The 20555-nt window shown below is 43.7% G+C and overlaps 2 protein-coding genes and 1 pseudogene across 2 annotated transcripts; all 3 read left to right on the top strand.

The window, feature by feature from the left end:
• The first annotated feature begins 1672 nt into the window (after nucleotides 1–1672).
• On the top strand, nucleotides 1673–7315 carry LOC102249483 (acyl-coenzyme A thioesterase THEM4-like). Its single transcript, XM_014528617.1, has 4 exons — nucleotides 1673–2290; nucleotides 5663–5849; nucleotides 6406–6580; nucleotides 7165–7315. Exons 1-4 carry the CDS (start codon nucleotides 2234–2236, stop codon nucleotides 7313–7315), a joined length of 570 nt encoding a protein of 189 aa, XP_014384103.1. The 5' UTR covers nucleotides 1673–2233.
• Nucleotides 7316–7493: 178 nt separating this feature from the next.
• Nucleotides 7494–14504, top strand: LOC102245884 (acyl-coenzyme A thioesterase THEM4-like). The gene is made up of 5 exons (XM_005880627.2): nucleotides 7494–7706; nucleotides 8263–8437; nucleotides 9022–9132; nucleotides 11430–11554; nucleotides 13953–14504. The coding sequence occupies exons 1-5, from the start codon at nucleotides 7589–7591 to the stop codon at nucleotides 14027–14029; spliced, it is 606 nt and encodes a 201-aa protein (XP_005880689.1). The 5' UTR covers nucleotides 7494–7588; the 3' UTR covers nucleotides 14030–14504.
• A 4547-nt stretch (nucleotides 14505–19051) lies between these two features.
• Nucleotides 19052–20284, top strand: LOC106723786 (annotated as a pseudogene).
• The last annotated feature ends 271 nt before the right edge of the window (nucleotides 20285–20555 follow it).

Genomic DNA, 20555 nt, shown 5'->3' with positions numbered 1-20555 from the left:
GCGGGTGAGTTCCCGGGGCGGAGAAGTGGGCGCTGTGGCGAGACGGTCCGGGAAGAACACGCCGTGAGCGGTGCATGTGTCATCTCAGCCAACTGGTCTCAGAATCCAGGCCCAGAGGCATCCGCGTTCGCGGCCGCAGGACCTGTCAGCCCCGAGGTTGAAACCAGGAGAGACCGCGTAGGAAGGTGACTCCGTTTTGAAAGCGTGCAGGACATTTGACTCTGGTGTGTAAGTGAAGGACTTCCCCTGCCACTAATGTTAATAAGGGAAGGTTACGTTATTCAAACAAGGTCACACCGCAAACACGTGGCAGGGTTGCGTCGGAGGCTGGCTCTTACCGTTACACCCTGCTGCACTCTCTCCCCCGGGTTTAACCCTCATTTCCTCTGCTTGGCAGGTAACCAGATCCTCTCTAAGCCAGTTTCCTCATAGGAGTTAAAGGAGATAATGCAAGCAAAGTGTTTCGCATGGGGCCTGGCGTTAATAATAAATAAATTATTGCCTTCTATCACTGTTCCTATACCACCAAGTTTTATTTCATTGGTGTAGTCAATATTCTCTTAATTTGGAAGAAATGTGAAATTTCAAAATTAAAAAAATACATGTACTGCCCGGCCTGTGTGGCTCAATGGTTGAATGTTGACCTATGAACCAGGAGGTCACAGTTCAATTCCTGGTCAGAGCACATGCCTGGGTTGCTGGCTCGATCCCCAGTGTGGGGCGTGCAGGAGGCAGCCGATCAATGATTTTTTCTCATTGATGTTTCTATCTCCTTTCTTCCTCTCTGAAATCAATAAAAAGTATATATATATATATAGTTTAAAATGTACTATGTGCTATAATGAAGTACTATATCGAGGAGGGAACAGCTCTGTATTGAGCAAGAACTGGAAGCTACTGTAGCTTTCTTTTAAAGAATAATAAAGTACAGATTGTTAATCCTGTATCATCTTACACTTTAGAAAAGAAAATGTCCTGGGCTGATTTCACAACAAAGATAAGTCCGTTTCCTTAATTCAGTGGTTCTCAACCTTCCTAATGCCGCAACCCTTTAATACAGTTCCTCATGTTGTGGTGACCCCCAATTTCATTGTTACAAATTGAACATAATTAAAGCATAGTGATTAATCACAAAAACACTATGTAATTATATATGTGTTTTCCGATGGTCTTAGGCAACCCCTGTGAAAGGGTCGCGACCCACAGGTTGAGAACCGCTGCCTTAATTATATATTGGTGCCTTGTAATCTGTGTTGAAAATATTTAACAGTATTTACAGGCTTTTTTTTTTTAATCCTCACCTGAGGATATTTTTCCATTGCTTTTTAGAGTCGGGGAGAAAGGGAAAGAGAGAAAAATATCTATGTGAGGGAAACACATCGATTGGTTGCCTCCTGCACTCGCCCTGACCAGGGCCCGGGCCGGAGAGAAGCCTGCAACCAAGATACATGCCCTTGGCCAGAATCGAACCTGGGACCCTTCGGGTCTGCAAGCCAATGCTCTATCCACTGAGCCAAACCGGCTAGGGCTACAGGCTTTATAAGTCATGCTTCTTTCTGGCCAGTAACTTAATCTTAAAAGAAGACACATTTTTAAAGTAATAATTTTACTCAGCAAGTCGCACTTGAAAATATATAACCAAAGGTCAAACAAAACTTTTCCTCTATTCCAGACAACAAAAGTTAATGATGATCCCTAACATTCATCCTTCATATGCAGTCTATTCTCTGAATTTACAAGTGCCTTTACTTCAAGTACTGTATGTCTTAGTTCTCTCCTCCTTGAACTGAAACTTTTATTATTTTTACTTCTCACAACATCTGGGATCCTAAACTCAGCATGCCCCAAACTAAAATTAATAGTTTCATTCCCACTCTTTGCCTCCTGACACACACAAGAACACTAACAAAACCTCCTCTTTCTTTTCTCTCTACCCACTGCAATCTTCAGAGTCACAACTCTGGAATCATCCAAGACTCTCTACTTTCTCCAACCCCTCTCTCCCTTGGTCCCAGTATCCTAAATATCTCTTAAACTTTTTTTCACTCCTCTCTACCTAGTTTAGCTTCTAACCATTATCTCACCTGGACCTTTTCAACAGTCTTTTAACTAGTCCCTCTACCATTACTTCTCACCTTGCAATTCATCTGTTACACCAGAGGGAGTTTTCTAAAACCTAAATTTGTTACAGAACCCAAGTTCATGTGCCCGCTTCAGAAGGCCAAAACTAAAAATGTCGGAGTTTGGAGTAAGGAAAGGTTTATTGATCAAGAAAGCACCAACTGAGAAGATAAGAGACTTAATGGTGCCTCACATCCATCTTATTCATTGAATTAGGTTAAGGGTTTTGTCAACCAATGGTTGTGTGGCATGGCACCATTCAAAGCCAACAGGAATTCCTGAACTGGGAAACGATTGTGTGAAACAGCTCAATTGTGATAGAGCACAGCTGTGAGGCAGCCCTGGGGCTAGGCCCCCCTCTGGCTGGATAGCTCTACTCTGCTCCTGTCTGGTCTGCTCCACTCTGTGCCAGGGAGACATCTTTGCTGTTTCAGCTCAACCAGGAACAGCAGTCTTGGGTGGAAAGGGAAAGTGGGCTCCCAGAGCCAGAGGGGATCTAACATGTATAGACAGAAATCCCTGCAGGATGGTTCTCATACAAATGAGGACTCCAAATCCTTGAAGTTTGATTGATCCAAAAGGCACTGTCCTGACTGGTCAGAATGGAGCCACTTTGATTGGTCAGTGAAGATGTTGATGGGAATATAGCTATATGGCTCCTACTGGATGGGGAAAGCGTCAGTCCTATGGGTTGAAATAGGATTCCAGGAACTCCTTTATAAGGGCTGGTTCAGATGGCAGAAGCCAGTGCAGGCAGTTCAGTGCAAGCACACTCTCACCTCCACCTGCACCACCCCACACTTTAGGAGGAAAGAGGGGGAGCTAATGGGCTGCTACTCAGAAAAGCCAAGGACTCAGAAGTCTTCTGGACTTGATTGGGCTCTGACATAAGGGAATGCATGACTGTGCACCTGCCTAGATAGAATCAGTGATCTCAAGACTATCTTGCATATGAATGAACAGGAACCAATCAATTACTTCTTAAGACCACTTTGAAATCTTACTAAAAGCAGTTCATTTTCCTGTGTCATTTCCACCTTCCTCTCCCATACTATGTGGCTAGGAAGCCCAACCTTTGACCTCTGTTATTCAAAATACATACATGTGATTGATTCTACCTGCTTCATTTTTGCAAGTCCAATAAACTGACTCAAACTACATTTTTAAATCACAGCAGACTTTTTTCTCTTTTTCTGGCACCAATCCAATCAGGTAATCTATTTTTCCCCCAATACTCCTAGGATACTTGGCCTGTGTTACCACACCTTTGGTAAAATTTCTAAAATCAAAGCTGCTAATAGAATATTTCTTTATATCAATGAGACTCTTTGAAGAGATGTGTCATATTTTTTTTCTCAGCCTTCAGAGAAGGAAAGCAGTGGGAGTCTTATTCAAACTGCTTATAGATAAAACCAGTAATTCTTTCCATATAACCTCAAGCATACATCTTTACACCATTGGCCATAGACTGGCCCCAAGTCCCATCGCCAGACCTTTGCCTCTCAGTCTTGCTTGTCTTCTAGAAAAGAGATCCCTCTCTTCTGTCCCACATCACCTCCACTGGAAACCATGAGCTCACGTGCTTGTCTTCCTTAGTGAGTGTGGTACCACCTGTCTGATGGGAATCTTGCTGTTCAGGGAACTGCTGGGGTGCCATTCCCATTTCCCACCATGAGTTCCCCTCTGGCTGGGAGTGCTCCAGAGGTGTGCTCCTTAGGTGGAAGCCGGGCGGGGGTTGCTGGGGAGAAGCTTATATGTGGTTACTAGATGCTGAAACCCAAGGGAGCAAAGAAGCTGTACTTAGAAAACAGTGCCACCCAAATCCACGGTGGACTCCCAGCCTAGAGCAAGGCTACTTGGACAGGACAGGCAATTTTCTACCATTAACCCATTTGTTATATTTCTTAATTTATATAAGCCCTTAATTTCTTTAAGTCAAATAAGCAGAGCTCCTTTTATCCAGTTCTGAAGAATGCACTCCCGGGGGGCTGCGTTTGGGTATCGAGTTTGAGTTTTTCCCATAGCCGACACACACATTTACATATAAGACAAAAGGCAAATAAAAATATACCCACAAAGAATAAAATTCAACTCCTGCAGGACAACCAGACCAGAGAGTCTCACCAGAGGATGTGTTGGATTGCTCAGCAGACATTCCTCAACCCCAGAGTTAGACAGCCCAACCAGAGACTGTCACCTAAGGGCGTCTTGGATTGCTAGCAGGCGTTTCTCAACCCGCCAACCAGCAGACCACTGGTGGTCCATGAGGTCCAAAAGGTTGGCAACCGCTGCTCTAGACTCTAGTAGAGTCTAGAGGTAAACAGCCAGACCAGGGATCATCACCTGAGGATGGTTTAGATTGTCCCACGGGTGTTTCTCAAACCTCGAGAATTAAACATACGCTGTGCCCTGAATCTAACGTCCTGGAGGCTGTTCCTGCTTAACCAACCACAAGCTCAGTGCACACCAGGACTGAAATGACCTTTCCTACAACCCTTTGCCCAAAATAGAAATACTAATTAAAGCAACCACAGGGGCTGACCTACCCACCTCCCTGTCGAAGCACTGAATGAAACAAGTTCAGTAGGCCATTTCACTTCACTGTCAAGGCAGGCTAGGCAGCCATTCCAGTGGTCAGCACCCAGTTGGAGTACCTTATAAAATAGATCCTCCATCCAGTTGAGACACAGGTGAATAAACCTTAGACAAGCTGCCACTGCCAACTGCTTCACCAGTGTCTATACCAGGCCAAGAGGGAGTTCTTTTAAGAAAGTCCCATCTGGTCTGGCTGGTGTGGCTCAGTGGTTGCGTGTCGACCTGTGAACCAGGAGATCATGGTTCAATTCCTGGTCTCCTGACTGGGTTTCTTAGGGCTTGATCCCCAGTAGGGGCATGCAGGAGGCAGCTGATCAATGATTCTCTCTCATCATTGATGTTTCTATCTCTCTCCCTCTCCCTTCTCTGAAATCAATAAAAATATATTTGCAAAAGTATCTCTAATGACTGTAAGTGACAAAAAGAACTGCAAAAGGCATGGTTATAGATCTGATTATATGCAATTGATAAAGAAATTTGCTCTTCTCTGTAACATAATATTTTAAGATACCAAATAGAACCCCTCCTGGAACCCCCAATCTGAGATGAATACCTCTTCCCTGTGCTCTGGCTTCCTGTGCATACCCCACTGGTAGCACTTTTTACATGGAAAAAACTGTCTATCCTTCATTTATCTTTATTTCCAGTACCTGGCTCACCTGTGCTTGATTAAAGTTTGAAAAAAAGGGGGCGGGGGAGGATCCACAGACCTGGGCTTGATGCTGCCTCTTCCAGTAGCTAGTTGGGTGACATTGAGCAAATCATTTACTTTATCACAATCCCCATTTTTCCCAGGGAGGTTGGACCACATAATCCTTGAAATTTGCTTCCATTCTGAAATGAATGCTTCTGTGAAGAGGAAAAGCAGCAAAATAGTCTTAAAAATAGGCGAATGTGTTATGGCATAGAATGCACCTCCCATTACTCTTCCTTTTCTTCTCTTTAGAGGTTGCTTTCTTCTGAGAAGGTCTCTGATAAGGACCATTCTCTCCCCAAACCCTGCTGGAGCAAGGACATGAGGCTCCTCTTTGACCAGTTCATGAAGAAATGTGAAGATGGCTCCTGGATACATTTGCCTTCATATGAGTATATAGCAACTCAAAGGAGTCAAGACTTCCCAACCTTTATTCATGGTAGGAACAGCAAGCAATTCTCCCATAAAGAATATTTAAATATTGTCCTGGCTGGTGTTGCTCAGTTGCTTAAGCATCCTCCCATGCACCAAAAGGTCATCGGTTTGATTCCTGGGCTGTGCAGGTGCAGGCAGCTGATCAATGATTTTCTCTCACATAAGTATTTCTCAATATATATCTTCCCCCCCTCCCCGGCCCCGCCTCTCTTTTCCTCCCTCTCTAAAATCAATAAAAACATATTTTTAAAAAGAATATTTAAATATCAAATATAAAACTAAGAAGAGATTGAAGCACTAGTTACCACTTGGAAAGGGGAGGAGTGTAATGCAGGGGTTTCTATAGTCTCCAGTTTTATAGACCAGAAACCTCAATGAATTTTGCAGTTTGTGGGAAGGCATAAAGCCTTTTGCCAAGAATAAGACTGCCTCCCACTGGCATCCTCGTCAACATTAGCAGGAGTGAACAAAAGACCCCAGAGAGCCTCCACCCTCCCACAGCCTCAGCACTTCTCTGTGATGGCATCTTTCTCATACGTGTTTCTCCTGTGCCCATCCAGCTTATTTCCCTACAGCCTCCGAGCTCATAAACAAAGAAAAACTGTCACAGGGCCGGCTCTTCACCAGAAGCTTTGAGGATGGCCTGGGCTTTGAATATGTGATGTTCTATAATGATGCTGAGAAAAGGATAGTTTGTGTGTTTCAAGGAGGTCCTCACCTGCAAGGAATGCCTGGGTAAGAGTGCCAGCCTAGAAATGTGGGTCTAAAGGAGTGTTACTTTACACTGTCCCTGTGTGTTCAGGGACTAGAATGAAGGCATTAAAATGGTGATGTAGAGACATTTGTTGACATGGAAAGATGTTTATAATAAATCACAAAAGCATAGGAGACATAAGGCAACAGAGTATAATTTGAGAGAGTATCATTGGCATGTTAACAGTGGCTTTGTCACTAGAGGGCCTCATAATTTTTTATTTATTTTTCATTTGTTTACCTACATTTCCTAAATTTTTACACAATGATGTGTATAGTTAGTTAAATGCAAACATCAATTTTCTAAATGATATTTTAACGTTTTGCTTGCTTGTGATCTGATTACCTGGTTTATTATAAGTACTACACCATTATGGTATGAACACAATAAAGTTGGGGACATGGATATTTGACGTTCAGTACACTGAGCATGGACAAAGTGGACCTTTCTTAAGCAAATTATGTGGAGATGCTTGGTTAATCTCCCCGCCTTCAACCCCCCCGGCTAAGGGACTCTCTTTTCAGACTTTTTTGAAACACTTCTCTTTTCCTCTTATTATAACTAGATTTTTTCACGGAGGTGCCATTGCAACCATGATTGATGCTACTGTTGGTATGAATGCGATTGTATCTGGGGGAATTGTCATGACTGCCAATCTCAGGGGGCGGGGGAGGATCCACAGACCTGGGCTTGATGCTGCCTCTTCCAGTAGCTAGTTGGGTGACATTGAGCAAATCATTTACTTTATCACAATCCCCATTTTTCCCAGGGAGGTTGGACCACATAATCCTTGAAATTTGCTTCCATTCTGAAATGAATGCTTCTGTGAAGAGGAAAAGCAGCAAAATAGTCTTAAAAATAGGCGAATGTGTTATGGCATAGAATGCACCTCCCATTACTCTTCCTTTTCTTCTCTTTAGAGGTTGCTTTCTTCTGAGAAGGTCTCTGATAAGGACCATTCTCTCCCCAAACCCTGCTGGAGCAAGGACATGAGGCTCCTCTTTGACCAGTTCATGAAGAAATGTGAAGATGGCTCCTGGATACATTTGCCTTCATATGAGTATATAGCAACTCAAAGGAGTCAAGACTTCCCAACCTTTATTCATGGTAGGAACAGCAAGCAATTCTCCCATAAAGAATATTTAAATATTGTCCTGGCTGGTGTTGCTCAGTTGCTTAAGCATCCTCCCATGCACCAAAAGGTCATCGGTTTGATTCCTGGGCTGTGCAGGTGCAGGCAGCTGATCAATGATTTTCTCTCACATAAGTATTTCTCAATATATATCTTCCCCCCCTCCCCGGCCCCGCCTCTCTTTTCCTCCCTCTCTAAAATCAATAAAAACATATTTTTAAAAAGAATATTTAAATATCAAATATAAAACTAAGAAGAGATTGAAGCACTAGTTACCACTTGGAAAGGGGAGGAGTGTAATGCAGGGGTTTCTATAGTCTCCAGTTTTATAGACCAGAAACCTCAATGAATTTTGCAGTTTGTGGGAAGGCATAAAGCCTTTTGCCAAGAATAAGACTGCCTCCCACTGGCATCCTCGTCACCATTAGCGGGAGTGAACAAAAGACCCCAGAGAGCCTCCCCCCTCCCACAGCCTCAGCACTTCTCTGTGATGGCATCTTTCTCATACGTGTTTCTCATGTGCCCATCCAGCTTATTTCCCTACAGCCTCCGAGCTCATAAACAAAGAAAAACTGTCACAGGGCCGGCTCTTCACCAGAAGCTTTGAGGATGGCCTGGGCTTTGAATATGTGATGTTCTATAATGATGCTGAGAAAAGGATAGTTTGTGTGTTTCAAGGAGGTCCTCACCTGCAAGGAATGCCTGGGTAAGAGTGCCAGCCTAGAAATGTGGGTCTAAAGGAGTGTTATTTTACACTGTCCCTGTGTGTTCAGGGACTAGAATGAAGGCATTAAAATGGTGATGTAGAGACATTTGTTGACATGGAAAGATGTTTATAATAAATCACAAAAGCATAGGAGACATAAGGCAACAGAGTATAATTTGAGAGAGTATCATTGGCATGTTAACAGTGGCTTTGTCACTAGAGGGCCTCATAATTTTTTATTTATTTTTCATTTGTTTACCTACATTTCCTAAATTTTTACACAATGATGTGTATAGTTAGTTAAATGCAAACATCAATTTTCTAAATGATATTTTAACGTTTTGCTTGCTTGTGATCTGATTACCTGGTTTATTATAAGTACTACACCATTATGGTATGAACACAATAAAGTTGGGGACATGGATATTTGACGTTCAGTACACTGAGCATGGACAAAGTGGACCTTTCTTAAGCAAATTATGTGGAGATGCTTGGTTAATCTCCCCGCCTTCAACCCCCCCGGCTAAGGGACTCTCTTTTCAGACTTTTTTGAAACACTTCTCTTTTCCTCTTATTATAACTAGATTTTTTCACGGAGGTGCCATTGCAACCATGATTGATGCTACTGTTGGTATGAATGCGATTGTATCTGGGGGAATTGTCATGACTGCCAATCTCAACATCAATTTTAAAAGGTAAATTCACGTGTATTCTCTACTACTTAGGTGTCATAGGTCAGGTTTACCAGCAACAGAGTCTGAGACAAAGATGTACGTGCAAATAATTATTAAGGCGGTGCTCCCAGAAGAAAGCTAGCAAGGCAGTGGGAGACACAGGACAGGGGAGGGGAAGAAGCCAACCAAGGTTGAGCTCACAGTCCCAAAAAGGGGAGCAGCAGCCTGATCACACATGGAACTTTGGAGTGAAACATGTGCCTCAGAATTGCCCCTACCTCAGGCAAGGGAACTAGAGACTTCACATCTCACACGTCAATCATAGGCTAAGTCATAGGGAAATCCTACCTTGGGGACCATAAATTCCCAGGCATGTCTCATCGTGAGCAGTAAATGAATCAATCCATGTAAACTAGGAGAGTATCTGGCCACATAACAAGTACTCAGTAAATGTTAGCGGCTTATTATTATTATTTTTAACGTTGTTATCATTACTTTTACTTCTAGCAACAAGGCACATCTGTGACAGGGCAAGGAATAGCTACTAAGATCCCTGATTCCTATTCATGGAGAATAGTGCTAAAGATCAGAAAAATATTAGACTGTTCCACCTGTGCCATGTTGAGCGGGATGACCTCACTGCTATAGATCGCTTTGGGTACTGTGGACCTCTTCAAATTATGAAGTCTTTCAACCCATAAACATGGGATATCTTTCCATTTATTTGTATTTTTAATTTCTTTCAGCATTGTTTTGCAATTTTCAGTGTACAAGTTTTTGGCCTCCTTGGTTAAGTTGATTCCTAAGTATGTTAGTTTTGATGCTATTATAAATGAAATCGATTTTTTAAATTCCCTTTTCAGATTGTTCATTGTTAATGTATAGAAATGCAGCTCATTTTTTTGTGTTGATTTTATATCCTGCAACTTTGCTGAATTCATTTATTAGTTCTAACAGTTTTTTGTGGAATCTTTGGGGTTTTCTACATACTAGATCATGTCATCTGTGAACAGAGATAATGTACTTCTTCCTTTTCAATTTGGATTCCTTTTTTCCTTGCCTTAATTGCTCTGGCTGGGACTTACAGTACAATGTTGAATAGAAATAGCAAAAGTGGGCATACTTCTCTTTTTCCTCATCTTAGAGGAAAAGCATTCAGTGTTTCACCATTGAGTGTGGTGATGTTAGCTGTGGGCTTTTCATATATGGCCTTTAGTATGTTAATTTAATTCCTCATGCTTAGCACATTAAGATAAGCTTATTAAGATAAGTAGACAAAGCAGCTAATGATTAGTGGTGGCTAGCAGCCGCAAGATCAATATCTCAGCATTTCTATAACCCATCCATGGCATATTGGTTGGGAAGCTCTGGATTAGGCTTTTTCATGCAACATGGCAGACAAGAAATTTCGAAGGACATTTCCCTTTCCTAACAATTAGATCCTGTGTCAAATTCACAAGGAAACAAACCACCATAAGTGAGAATCAGCAAGAAACAATGAGTAACATATTTAGATCCTCAGGGACTTAAGGTATGATAATCAGATACACAATATAACAGAACTGTGTATGAGGTGTTTAAAGAAATAAAAGATGAAATCACAAAAAGAGAACGCAACAAGAAATTATAAAATTATTAAGCAGATTTGCCACAGAAATTAAAATTTTTAGAAATGAAAATGTAATTGTTTAAAAACAAGCACCCCCTCAGTTGATAGGTTAAAGGGCTATTTAAACACATCTGAAAGTGAACAGAAATATAGAACTGAAGAAACTACCCTGAATCCAGCACAAAGAAAAAAAAAGAGATGGAATATATAAAATAGAGGTTAAGCTATAGAGGACAGATGAAAATTTATAATGTGATCTATTCAGAGTCCTTGAAGAAGAGCGGAGAGAATGGAAGGGATCCAGTATTTGGAGAGAGAATGGATGAACATATTCTCAAACTAAAGAAAATCATGAGCCCACAGACACAGAAAGCACAACATATATCAAGCAAAATGAATAAAAATAAATTCATATCTAGATATATTACAGAGAAATTAAAGAAGATGAATGCAAGGAAATCTTTAAAAACAAGAGATACACGGATATCCATAACAGAGCAGTCTTGTTTCTTAGAAGCCAGACGGCACCATTGCACTGGCAGTAAGCTCATCAGAAGCAATAGCGGAAGTCAGAACACCAGGCTCTTTAAGGAATGTTTATCTAGGATGGTCACACCACTGACATCAGGTGTCATACACTTAATCATCTCTGAATGTTACAAAAATCTGATAAAAACGGATTTTTCCCCCTTTTTTCTTTTTTCTACAGACCTATCCCCCTTTGTTCTATTGTTTTGATAAATAGCCAACTTGATAAAATTGAAGGAAGGAAACTGCTTGTGTCCTGTAATGTTCAAAGCGTTGATGAGAAGATCCTATACACAGAGGCAACAAGTAAGGAGCTGCCACTCCCTTTTTTGGTTTAGTTTAGTTTGGTTTGGGTATTTTTCCTTTGGGGGGTTTGTTTGAGTGAGGGTTTTTTTCTGGGTCTATTTTTGTTGTTGTTTTATTGATTGTTGGTTTTGTTTTGTTTTTTTGCTTTGGTTTTATAAGCCATACATGCCCAGAAAATTTTAATTTCCTATCATTCAAAGAATAAGTTAAAGGTATTCCATACACATGCCAGTAGGGAGCTATTTGCCAACATTTATCAAAATTACAGCATCATATATATACCCTTTGACCCATTTCCAGGACTTAATCCCACAAGTGTACTAACTTGTGCAAAATTACAATGTATGCGGTTGCTCTAGGGTCCCAGTAATTGTGTTGTTTATGCAGCGTCATTTGGAATAGCACAAGATTTGGCAAAACACAGATATCCAAAGATAGGGACTGATTAAAAAGATAACAGGTCATCCATAAACTGTATTGTGTGTGCCATAAAAAAGTACTGTGGGCCCTGGCTGGGTGGCTCAGTTGGATGGAGTGTCCTCCCAAGCACCAGAAGGTTTTCTTATTTTACATGAGAAAAGAAATCGCAACATATTACTAGTGTCTTGGAGATGCAGGTCTCTTCCTTCTGGGATCTCTATAGCAGTTTGTTAGAAATGCTCCCCAACCGCATCGTGGAGCACAGCGCAACTCCCCGCTCTCACCTTTGCAGATGGGGGACCCTTGAAGCCTCACTTTTATTCACTTCAGATTTAGACAAATTAATTTAGATATCCAGTGCTTTTTGTTTGTTTATATTTTTCTTGTAAGGAATCCCAGATGCAGAGGTTTGGAAATATGTATTTCTACTTTAGGATACACAGTCATCATTGGTACATGAATGATCATCTCATTTATTCATTCACTAATGTATCTGTTTTTTAATTGAATAATAAACACCCTGGAACCTATCATCAAACAAGAACCAGAATCTTAATAGTTTATCCCTGCCCAATTACTTTTCCTCATCTCATTCTCCTGCATTTCCTCCAGAAGTAACTCTGGTCTAGAATTTTGGGGGTTTTATTCCTTTGTACCTTATTATTTTTTTAAAATCAAGAATATAGGTGTACCTAAGGAATATATTGTTCAGTGTTTGCTTTTGAACTTGGTAGGAAAATTTTGTGCTGCATGTGCTTGTTTGGGATTTAATTTTTTGTCACTCAGCTTCATGGTCCTGAGGTCCACCCATGATGCTGGCTATGTAGTTTGCCCGTTTTTACTGCTGTATAGTGTCCCACTCTGTCACAATGGATTTATTCCTCTTCTGATGGTGGGCCTCTGACTATTATGAATGGGGCTGCTACAAACATTCTTGGTCATGTCTGCTGGTGGTGTGCATGGGCCAGCTCTTGGCATGAACTGAGGAGTAGCATTTCTCGGTTGTAGAGTATGAGAGTGTTCAGTTCTACAGGGGAATGTCAGATTGTTTTCTAAAGTGGTGCCAGTTTATACACCCACCAGCAATATATGAGATTCTGTTGATCCCCATCTTCTCTAGCAGTTGGTAAAATCAGACTTCTGGATTTTTGCCAATCAAATGGTTATAAAATTGTATCTTAGTGTGATTTTGATTTGTATTTCTTTGATCACATATGGAGTTGAGCATCTCTTCATATATTTATTGACCATATTTGTTTCCCATTCTGTGGCATTCCTGTTTGTTCAGCCTCTTTTATTGTGGTTTTTTTTCTCATTTTTTCTGGTTTATATTTATTATGTTATATTAAACTAATCTTTTTACTGGATACATAAACTGCATATATTTCCTTTTAGTATGTAAGTTGTCCTATTTTCTTTAAGAAGTATTTTTTCTGAACAAGAGTTTTTCATGTTAATATAGTCACATTTATTAACTTTTTTCCTTGATGGTTAATGCTTTTTGTGTCTTGTTTAAGAAATTCATTTACCCCCTAAGCATCAGCTATTTGCAGGAATGATGGATGAAAGAAGCAGGAGGAAGACCATGAATAATTTGAATCCGTAATCAATTTAAAAACTCAATTCCAGGCTGTTGTTCATACTTCCTATCTTACGAAATCTTTCAGTATCCTAAAGGTACCAGATGGCCCGGTTGTAATTGTACTTCCTTTCACTTCCCTGACTCTCTCTAATGAAAGTGGTAATGAACCATGAAATGACCAAGTGGTAGAGGATCTGGTTACCTAGGGAAGATAATACAGTATTGATATCATCAAAAGTTGATTCATAATTTTGCTGAAAAATGAGAGATAGACTGAAGGTACAAATATGAATCTAAATGCCTTTCTTTGAATACATATTTCTACTTAGAGAAGTCTCATGAGGTTGAAGTCAGTTGACTTATAATCATCTTCTGGTTTTTTGTTTGTTCATTTAGGCTTATTTGTAAAGCTGAATCCTGAAAAAGAGTTTGACATAAAAGAGCTTGTGTTGAAATCTGCTCCACCTGCTTAAGGCTCTCTGTCCTTCACAAGAGGCTGTGTTCCCCAGTCCTGCTCTGCTCGCCCACTGTGAGCCCCTATACGGTGAAGCCTGCTGACACTGCCTTTATGAACAGTCTTCTGAATGCAACTCCAGGAGCTCCGTTTCCACCTTCTAAACTTCCTAACACAGAAGCACTTCCTATGAGAGTATCAGCAATGTTAGAATTGCTGTGTCCTTAGAATAAGTGGCTTTCCTGCAATTTGAACGGACTCCTTAAGGTGATATCTGTAAACTTGAAAATTCCAGAAAACCAAATGAAGGAGCAAATATGTGCATGCATATTTGCATGTGTGTCTAATGTGTGCATGCATGCATTCATGATTTGTAAATTCCAAAGCTAATTTTGTTGTATCTAAAATCTTTTTGAGCCTGTCCGGCGTGGTTGAGTGTCGACCTATGAACCAGAGGTCATAGTTCGAATCCCGATCAGGGCACATGTCCGGGTTGCAGGTTTGATCCCCAGTGTGGGGCATTCAGGAGGCAGCCGATCAATGATTCTCTCTCATCATTGATGTTTCTATTTCCCTCTCCCTTCCTCTCTGAAATCAATAAAAATATATTTAAAAAATAAAAATAAAATCTTTTTTACTATAGTAGGAAACACAACTAGTTACTATAGGAATAGATTCCTCAGTTCGGTTCTCTTGGATTCTAGGGATAACACCACTGTGCCATCTTTAACATAGGCAGTGCAGTTGTGTCTTTCCAACAGCATAGTTTATCATCACTGGAAGGGGCCTGGTTTTGTTTCCTGTGTGTCTTAATCTATTCAGCTGCTATAACAAAATACCACAGACTGGGGAGCTTATAAACAACAGAAACGTAATGCTCATGGTTCTGGAGGCTGGAAAGTCCAAGATCAAAGCGTCAGCATGGCCACCTTCTGCTGGGGGCTTGCTTCCAGGTTCATAGCTGGCGCCTTCTCACTGTGTCCTCACATGGAGGAAGGGGTGGGGCTAGGGATCTCTCTGGATCCTCTTTTATGAGGGCACTAATCCCATTCATGAGGGCTCCATCCTCATTAGTTAAGAATCTCCCAAAGGTCCCACCTATTAGCACCATCACATTGGACATTAGGGTTTCAACATGAGAATTTGGGGGCGACACAAACATTCAGACCATAGCATTAGGGCTGCCATAACAAAGTACCACTAACTGGATGCTTCAAACAACAGAAACTCATGGTCTCACAATTGTGGAGACCAGAAGTCCAAAACTAAGGCATCATCGAGGCCATGCTCTGAAGGCACCAGGGAAGGAACTGTTCTGAGCCTCTCTCCCAACTGCTGGTAGCCTCAGGCCTCCCTTGGCTTGTAGACACAGCGTGCCTCATTTTATGGTGTTTCACGCTATTGCGCTTTACAGATACTTTTTTACTCACTGAAGGTTTATGACAATCCTGTCTCGAGCAATTCTCATAGGCACCATTTTTCTAACAGCATTTACTCAGCATTAGTCTCTGTGTCACTTTTTTTTTTAAATCCTCACCTGAGGATATTTTTCCCCATTGATTGTTTTAGGGAGAATGGAGGGGAAGGAGAGGAGAGAGAGAGAGAGAGAGTGAGAAACATCGCTGTGAAAGAGACACATCAATTAGTTGCCTCCTGCACACGACCCAACTGGGGCCAGGGATTGCACCTGCAACCCTTTGTTCCAAGGGCCGACACTCTAACCACTGAGCAAAACTTGCCAGGGCTCTGTGTCACATTTTGATAATTCCCACGCCATTTCAAAATTTTCCTTATTATATTTTATAGCAATCTTTGTGTTACTATTGTAATTGCTTTAGGGTGCTGTGAACTCTGGCTATAGAAGATGGTGAACCTAATAAATGTGTGTTCTGACTGCTCCACTGACTGGCCATTCCCCCATCTCTCTCCCTCTCCTCAGGCCTCCCTATTCCATGAGACAGCAATATCAAAATTCAGCCAATTAATAACCCTACAATGGCCTTGAAGTGTTCAAATGAAAGGGAGAGTCATGTCTCTTTAAATCAAAAGCTAGAAATTATTGAGGTTAGCGAGGAACGCATGTTGAAAGCCAAGATACACTGAAAGCCTATACCAAACAGCCATGTTGTGAAATCAGAGGAAGTTTTTGAAGGAAATTAAAAGTTGCTGCTCCAGTGAACACACGAATGATGAGAAAGCAAAATAGCCTTATCGCTGATGTGGAGAAAGTTGTAGTGGTCTGGGTAGAAGATCAGACGGAGAGGGTTGTGTGGGCCCACACTAGGTGTCTACTCCTTTGCAGACCCTAGTAACCAGGTGGTGAGGGCTGTTCCCTCCCACTGTGTTCCAGGTGCCCACCCACACCTGCCAAGGTGCCTGCAGGCCAAGCCTTCAGCCACAACATTCCCTTAAGTCAAAACCTATTAAAAAAAAACACAAACCTAATCCAGAACAAGGCCCCCTGCAACAAGAGTCCCAAGAGCATAAGAGCAACCAAGAAAGTGAGTTCCTTTGTTTATGGCAGCGGTTCTCAACCTGTGGGTCGCCACCCTTTGGGGGTCGAACGACCCTTTCACAGGGGTCGCCTAAGACCATCTGAAAACACATATATAATTACATATTGTTTTGTGATGAATCACTATGCTTTAATTATGTTCAATTTGTAACAATGAAATTGGGGGTCACCACAACATGAGGAACTGTATTAAAGGGTCCCGGCATCAGGAAGGTTGAGAACCACTGGTTTAGGGGGTTAAATGGTCCAAATTTCACACCCTTGCAGTGGCCGTACCCATTCTGGCCAATGACCTATTCCCAGCTGTGACTGACAGACAAGGACCTTCCTGGGGTCACCCCAACATTACTGGGCATGCGTCTGTTCTCCCTGTCTGTCCCTTCTCCCAGTGATCTGCAGGGAATAGATCGGTGGCTCCCTGGGGAGTGGAAAGCTTTAGCTTCCTGGTGAAGCTGTCCAAATGACATGTCTGTGATAATTGGCCTTCCCTTTGCTCCTTTCCTGTTATTAATAACTAGGTTAATTACAACGGTATCACATTGTTTCCGAGTATGTATATCCACACCAGGGTATGACTGTGGAGTGTATCTGTGAGTGTGTGATTGTGTGTGAATGCATATATGAGTGGGTGTGGCCATGCATAGTATATTTGTGAGCGTATGCATTGCACACGCCCGTGTGTGCACATGTGCACCTGTGCATGCATTATGAGAGCCAGGTAACCCTGGAGCTGCACCTGCCAGAGGTGGGGAGCAGGGAAGCAAGTCACTGGCGTCCTCAGTGTCCGGGAGCCAGGCCAGTACAGCCTAACAGAAGGCACCGGGAGGGAGCAAGACTTTCTCTGCACTAAGGAACTCTACACCTGAGCAGCTACGCCACTGTTCTTTGCTGACAGGGCCACCAACGCACAGTGGTGATGCCATGTGCCCAGTGCCCAGCCGTGGACAGAAGACCTTACCTCCAAGGAGGCCACATCTCCCAGACTCCCCTGCCCAGCTAAAGGCCAGCAGCCAGAGCCTCAGGGAGGAAATGCCTCCCGTTCTTCCTCTGTCCTCATGGACAGAGCCTAAGGCAGAGCCCCAGAGCCAGATACCCCTGAACAGCTCGGCTTCCAAGAAGGAATCCATGGCCAAGTAGTTTAATAGGAAACTTAATCTTGCCATGCCGCTCACAGAATGGAATGCTAAAATTGCCCTCCTTCCCCAGAGGTATGAAGACCGAGTCCTACCAGCTCCCAGGGAGGAAGAACTGGTTTTTCATATGCTAACCATTCCGGCCTGTGCTTGGGGTTCTGGGAACTCTTGCGAAAGATAAGAAGGATTTTGAAAGAAAAGGGGTCCCTCCACCCCATCTCAGTGGAGGTCTGAGGATTGTCTAGGGAGCCAGGAAGTGAAGAAGGGTGACTATAGGGCAGGTAGCAGGGAAATTTGCCCCAAAAAGGAGAGGGCTCCTTGCTTGGGAAGCACAGAGGGGGGCTGGAGGTAGAAGAGCCCTGGGTGGATCCTCTGTGTGGAACGAGGTTCAGAAACTCCTCCAGGAGCCACCTGGGAGCTAAGCCATCACCTAGCAAGCATCTCCCTCCACCTGCTCCTAAGACCTGGTGGTGGTGCTCCCGGGGCCTGATGAGGACTTGCCTTCACAGGCCCTCACCGCACCTACTCCTCCTGTGACTCAGCAGCAAGACTGATGCACCATCAGGGCCACAGGACCTAGGCCTGTACCCATTTGATTATCTTATGTGGACATATGCTCCACTCCCAGGATGCCCACAGCCCTGAGGAAAGGGAACAAGGGTCACCTTTCTAGGAGGGCTCGTGAGCTTGGTCCTTGACCTTGTTTACAGTTAGTAACACCTGGTTTCAGAGTTCTCAGGGATAAAGGGGCTCAGGATATCAAGGGGGCAGGTGGTCATCATTTCATATGCTTTTAAAATGATTTGACCTAACTTTCTACTCCAAGCTGGTAAAGCAGGTGTGCCATTGGCACCATGTGGCCATCTCATTGGTCTGGAGAAACCACCTCTCAAGTGATTGTCTGGGTTGAAGACAAGGGGATTTCAGGCCTGGCTTGGGCCTATGAGCCCCACCCTAAACGTGTAAACACACACACACACACACACCCTTCAGCATTTGTTACTTTCTGAGCTTAGAGGTCTTGCCTCTGCCTCTTAGTGTTTCACAAATAAGAACTCAGTTCCAGTTGAGCTGTGGTAGGGGTTCTCCCATTTCCAGGGGGAGCTCAGGGTCCCCTTGGTCCTGGCACATTCTCTGCCCCTGTACTCTGCTGGGACCCCCTCCATTAGCCCAGTGATCGATCACACCGGCTTATCAGCCCTGCCCTCCCAGGTGGGTACCCGCCAGCCCAGCCACCGGGGCCCTCTGGGCAGAGCCCTTAGCAACCACATTCTTACCTCCATCCTGTGCCCCAGGCTTGGTGAAGACAGCCTCTTCCCTATGTGGGCTACCCTGAAGCTGTGCTTTCGCCCTTCCCCAAGCTTCCCCATTAACACTTTCCACCCACGACCAAGACCCAAAACCTTAAAAACTGGATGAAGGAAAAACCCTGAGGCAGCCCTGGCTTACTTGGCTCAGTTGGTTGGAGGTTCATCCAGTACACCAAAAGTTTGCGGATTCAATTCCCGGTCAGGGCACATACCCAGGTTACGGGTTTGATCCCCAGTTGGGGTGCATAATATCTCAGCAAGAGAAACCCCCAAATTCAACAGTTCCCTCTAGTCAGGCACCAAGAGAGGGAGATCCCCCTGGGATGTATGATTTGAGAAGAAAGTCTGGTCGTGCAAGGCTGATGACGCAGCTCCCACGTGGCTCTGAGGCAAGGAAACAGAATCCCCTTTCCCAGCTGCAGCTACTGACTCTCGGAAGAACAGCCCTTGTATCACCCCTGGGCAACCTTTCTGGGATCAGCTCCCAGCCTCAGGGGCCCCTGTGCTGCCCCTCCCCTCCCCACTCTCTTTTCCTTGGACCCCTCTTCAGTCCATCTGCCCTTTCTATGATCCCCCTTTCTCTCCTGTCTCTTCCTTGAGTCCCATCTTCCAAATCAAGAATCACACACAGCTGCCCCGCTAGAAGTGAAGGTGCCGGTTCGAACGCAGGCTCTGAGCGTCCCCTGCCCGGATGGCAGCAGTTGTTCTAAGGGGAGACACCATAGGCCGTGAGCGTATCTTCCCCAATCAGACTGAGGAACTGGGGCAGCACCAGGGCCCTGCAGAAGGCACTGGGGATTGGAGCAGTGAGGAGCCTGAGGAAGAGCAGGAGGAAACCCGGGCAGGCCCAGCTGGCGACTCCTCTCAGTCCCTGAACCAAGATCCTGAACTGGCTCCGGTGGGGGATGGAGAAGATGTAGTTGCCAATATCCAGGATCCGATCCAGGCCCTGGGCTTCATTTGCCAGAACCACCATTAGAGAGTGAGGATGAAGATGAGGGAGAGCTATAGCGTTGAGCAAGCACAGCCCTATTCCCATGGAGCCAGAACAGGTGGAGCCAGTGAAAAGGACATTGGCTGGAGTAAGCCTGCTTGCCTCAGGGGTTCCTGCCTGGGCTCGGAGATATCAGATGCCCAGTGGGAACACGTGGTAGCAAAGGCTCTCCAAGCCCGGCAGGCATCCCCTTCCTGGAAGGAACCACCTTGAGAGCTGCCTTATCTCCCTCCATTCCACTGGAGCCAGCACAGGACTAAGCTCATCTGCCGTTCCACATCCAGGGAAATCTGACTTCTTCTCAGAGACCCACTGTATTCAGCTCTGTACATATGGGGACATAGGCCCAAGCCCAACCCACCATAGCAGTAACACTCTAGAGCAGTGGTTCTCAACCTTGGCTGCACATTAGGATCACCTGGGAATCTTTTTAAAATCCTGATTTCTGGGCCTCATCCTCCAGAAATTCTGTTTCTTTGTTACTAAGCCCCACCCCATAACAAAGAAACAGAATTTCCGGAGGATGAGGCCCAGAAATCAGGATTTTAAAAAGATTCCCAGGTGATCCTAATGTGCAGCCAAGGTTGAGAACC

The sequence above is a fragment of the Myotis brandtii genome, unplaced genomic scaffold, assembly GCF_000412655.1.
Source record: "Myotis brandtii unplaced genomic scaffold, ASM41265v1 scaffold643, whole genome shotgun sequence".
NCBI classification, from domain to species: domain Eukaryota; kingdom Metazoa; phylum Chordata; class Mammalia; order Chiroptera; family Vespertilionidae; genus Myotis; species Myotis brandtii.
This window is presented reverse-complemented; position numbering and strand designations above follow the sequence as displayed.

Bases quoted from the DNA above. Each gene is read 5' to 3' on its own strand.
- LOC102249483 (XM_014528617.1), top strand. From the start codon at position 2,234: ATGTCGGAGTTTGGAGTAAGGAAAGGTTTATTGATCAAGAAAGCACCA. The intron at 2,291-5,662 runs ATAAGAGACTTA...TCTTCTCTTTAG, and splicing joins AGAAAGCACCAACTGAGAAG to AGGTTGCTTTCTTCTGAGAA. The intron at 6,581-7,164 runs GTAAGAGTGCCA...TATTATAACTAG, and splicing joins CACCTGCAAGGAATGCCTGG to ATTTTTTCACGGAGGTGCCA.
- LOC102245884 (XM_005880627.2), top strand. From the start codon at position 7,589: ATGAGGCTCCTCTTTGACCAGTTCATGAAGAAATGTGAAGATGGCTCC. The intron at 9,133-11,429 runs GTAAATTCACGT...TTTTTTCTACAG, and splicing joins CTCAACATCAATTTTAAAAG to ACCTATCCCCCTTTGTTCTA. The intron at 11,555-13,952 runs GTAAGGAGCTGC...TTGTTCATTTAG, and splicing joins CCTATACACAGAGGCAACAA to GCTTATTTGTAAAGCTGAAT.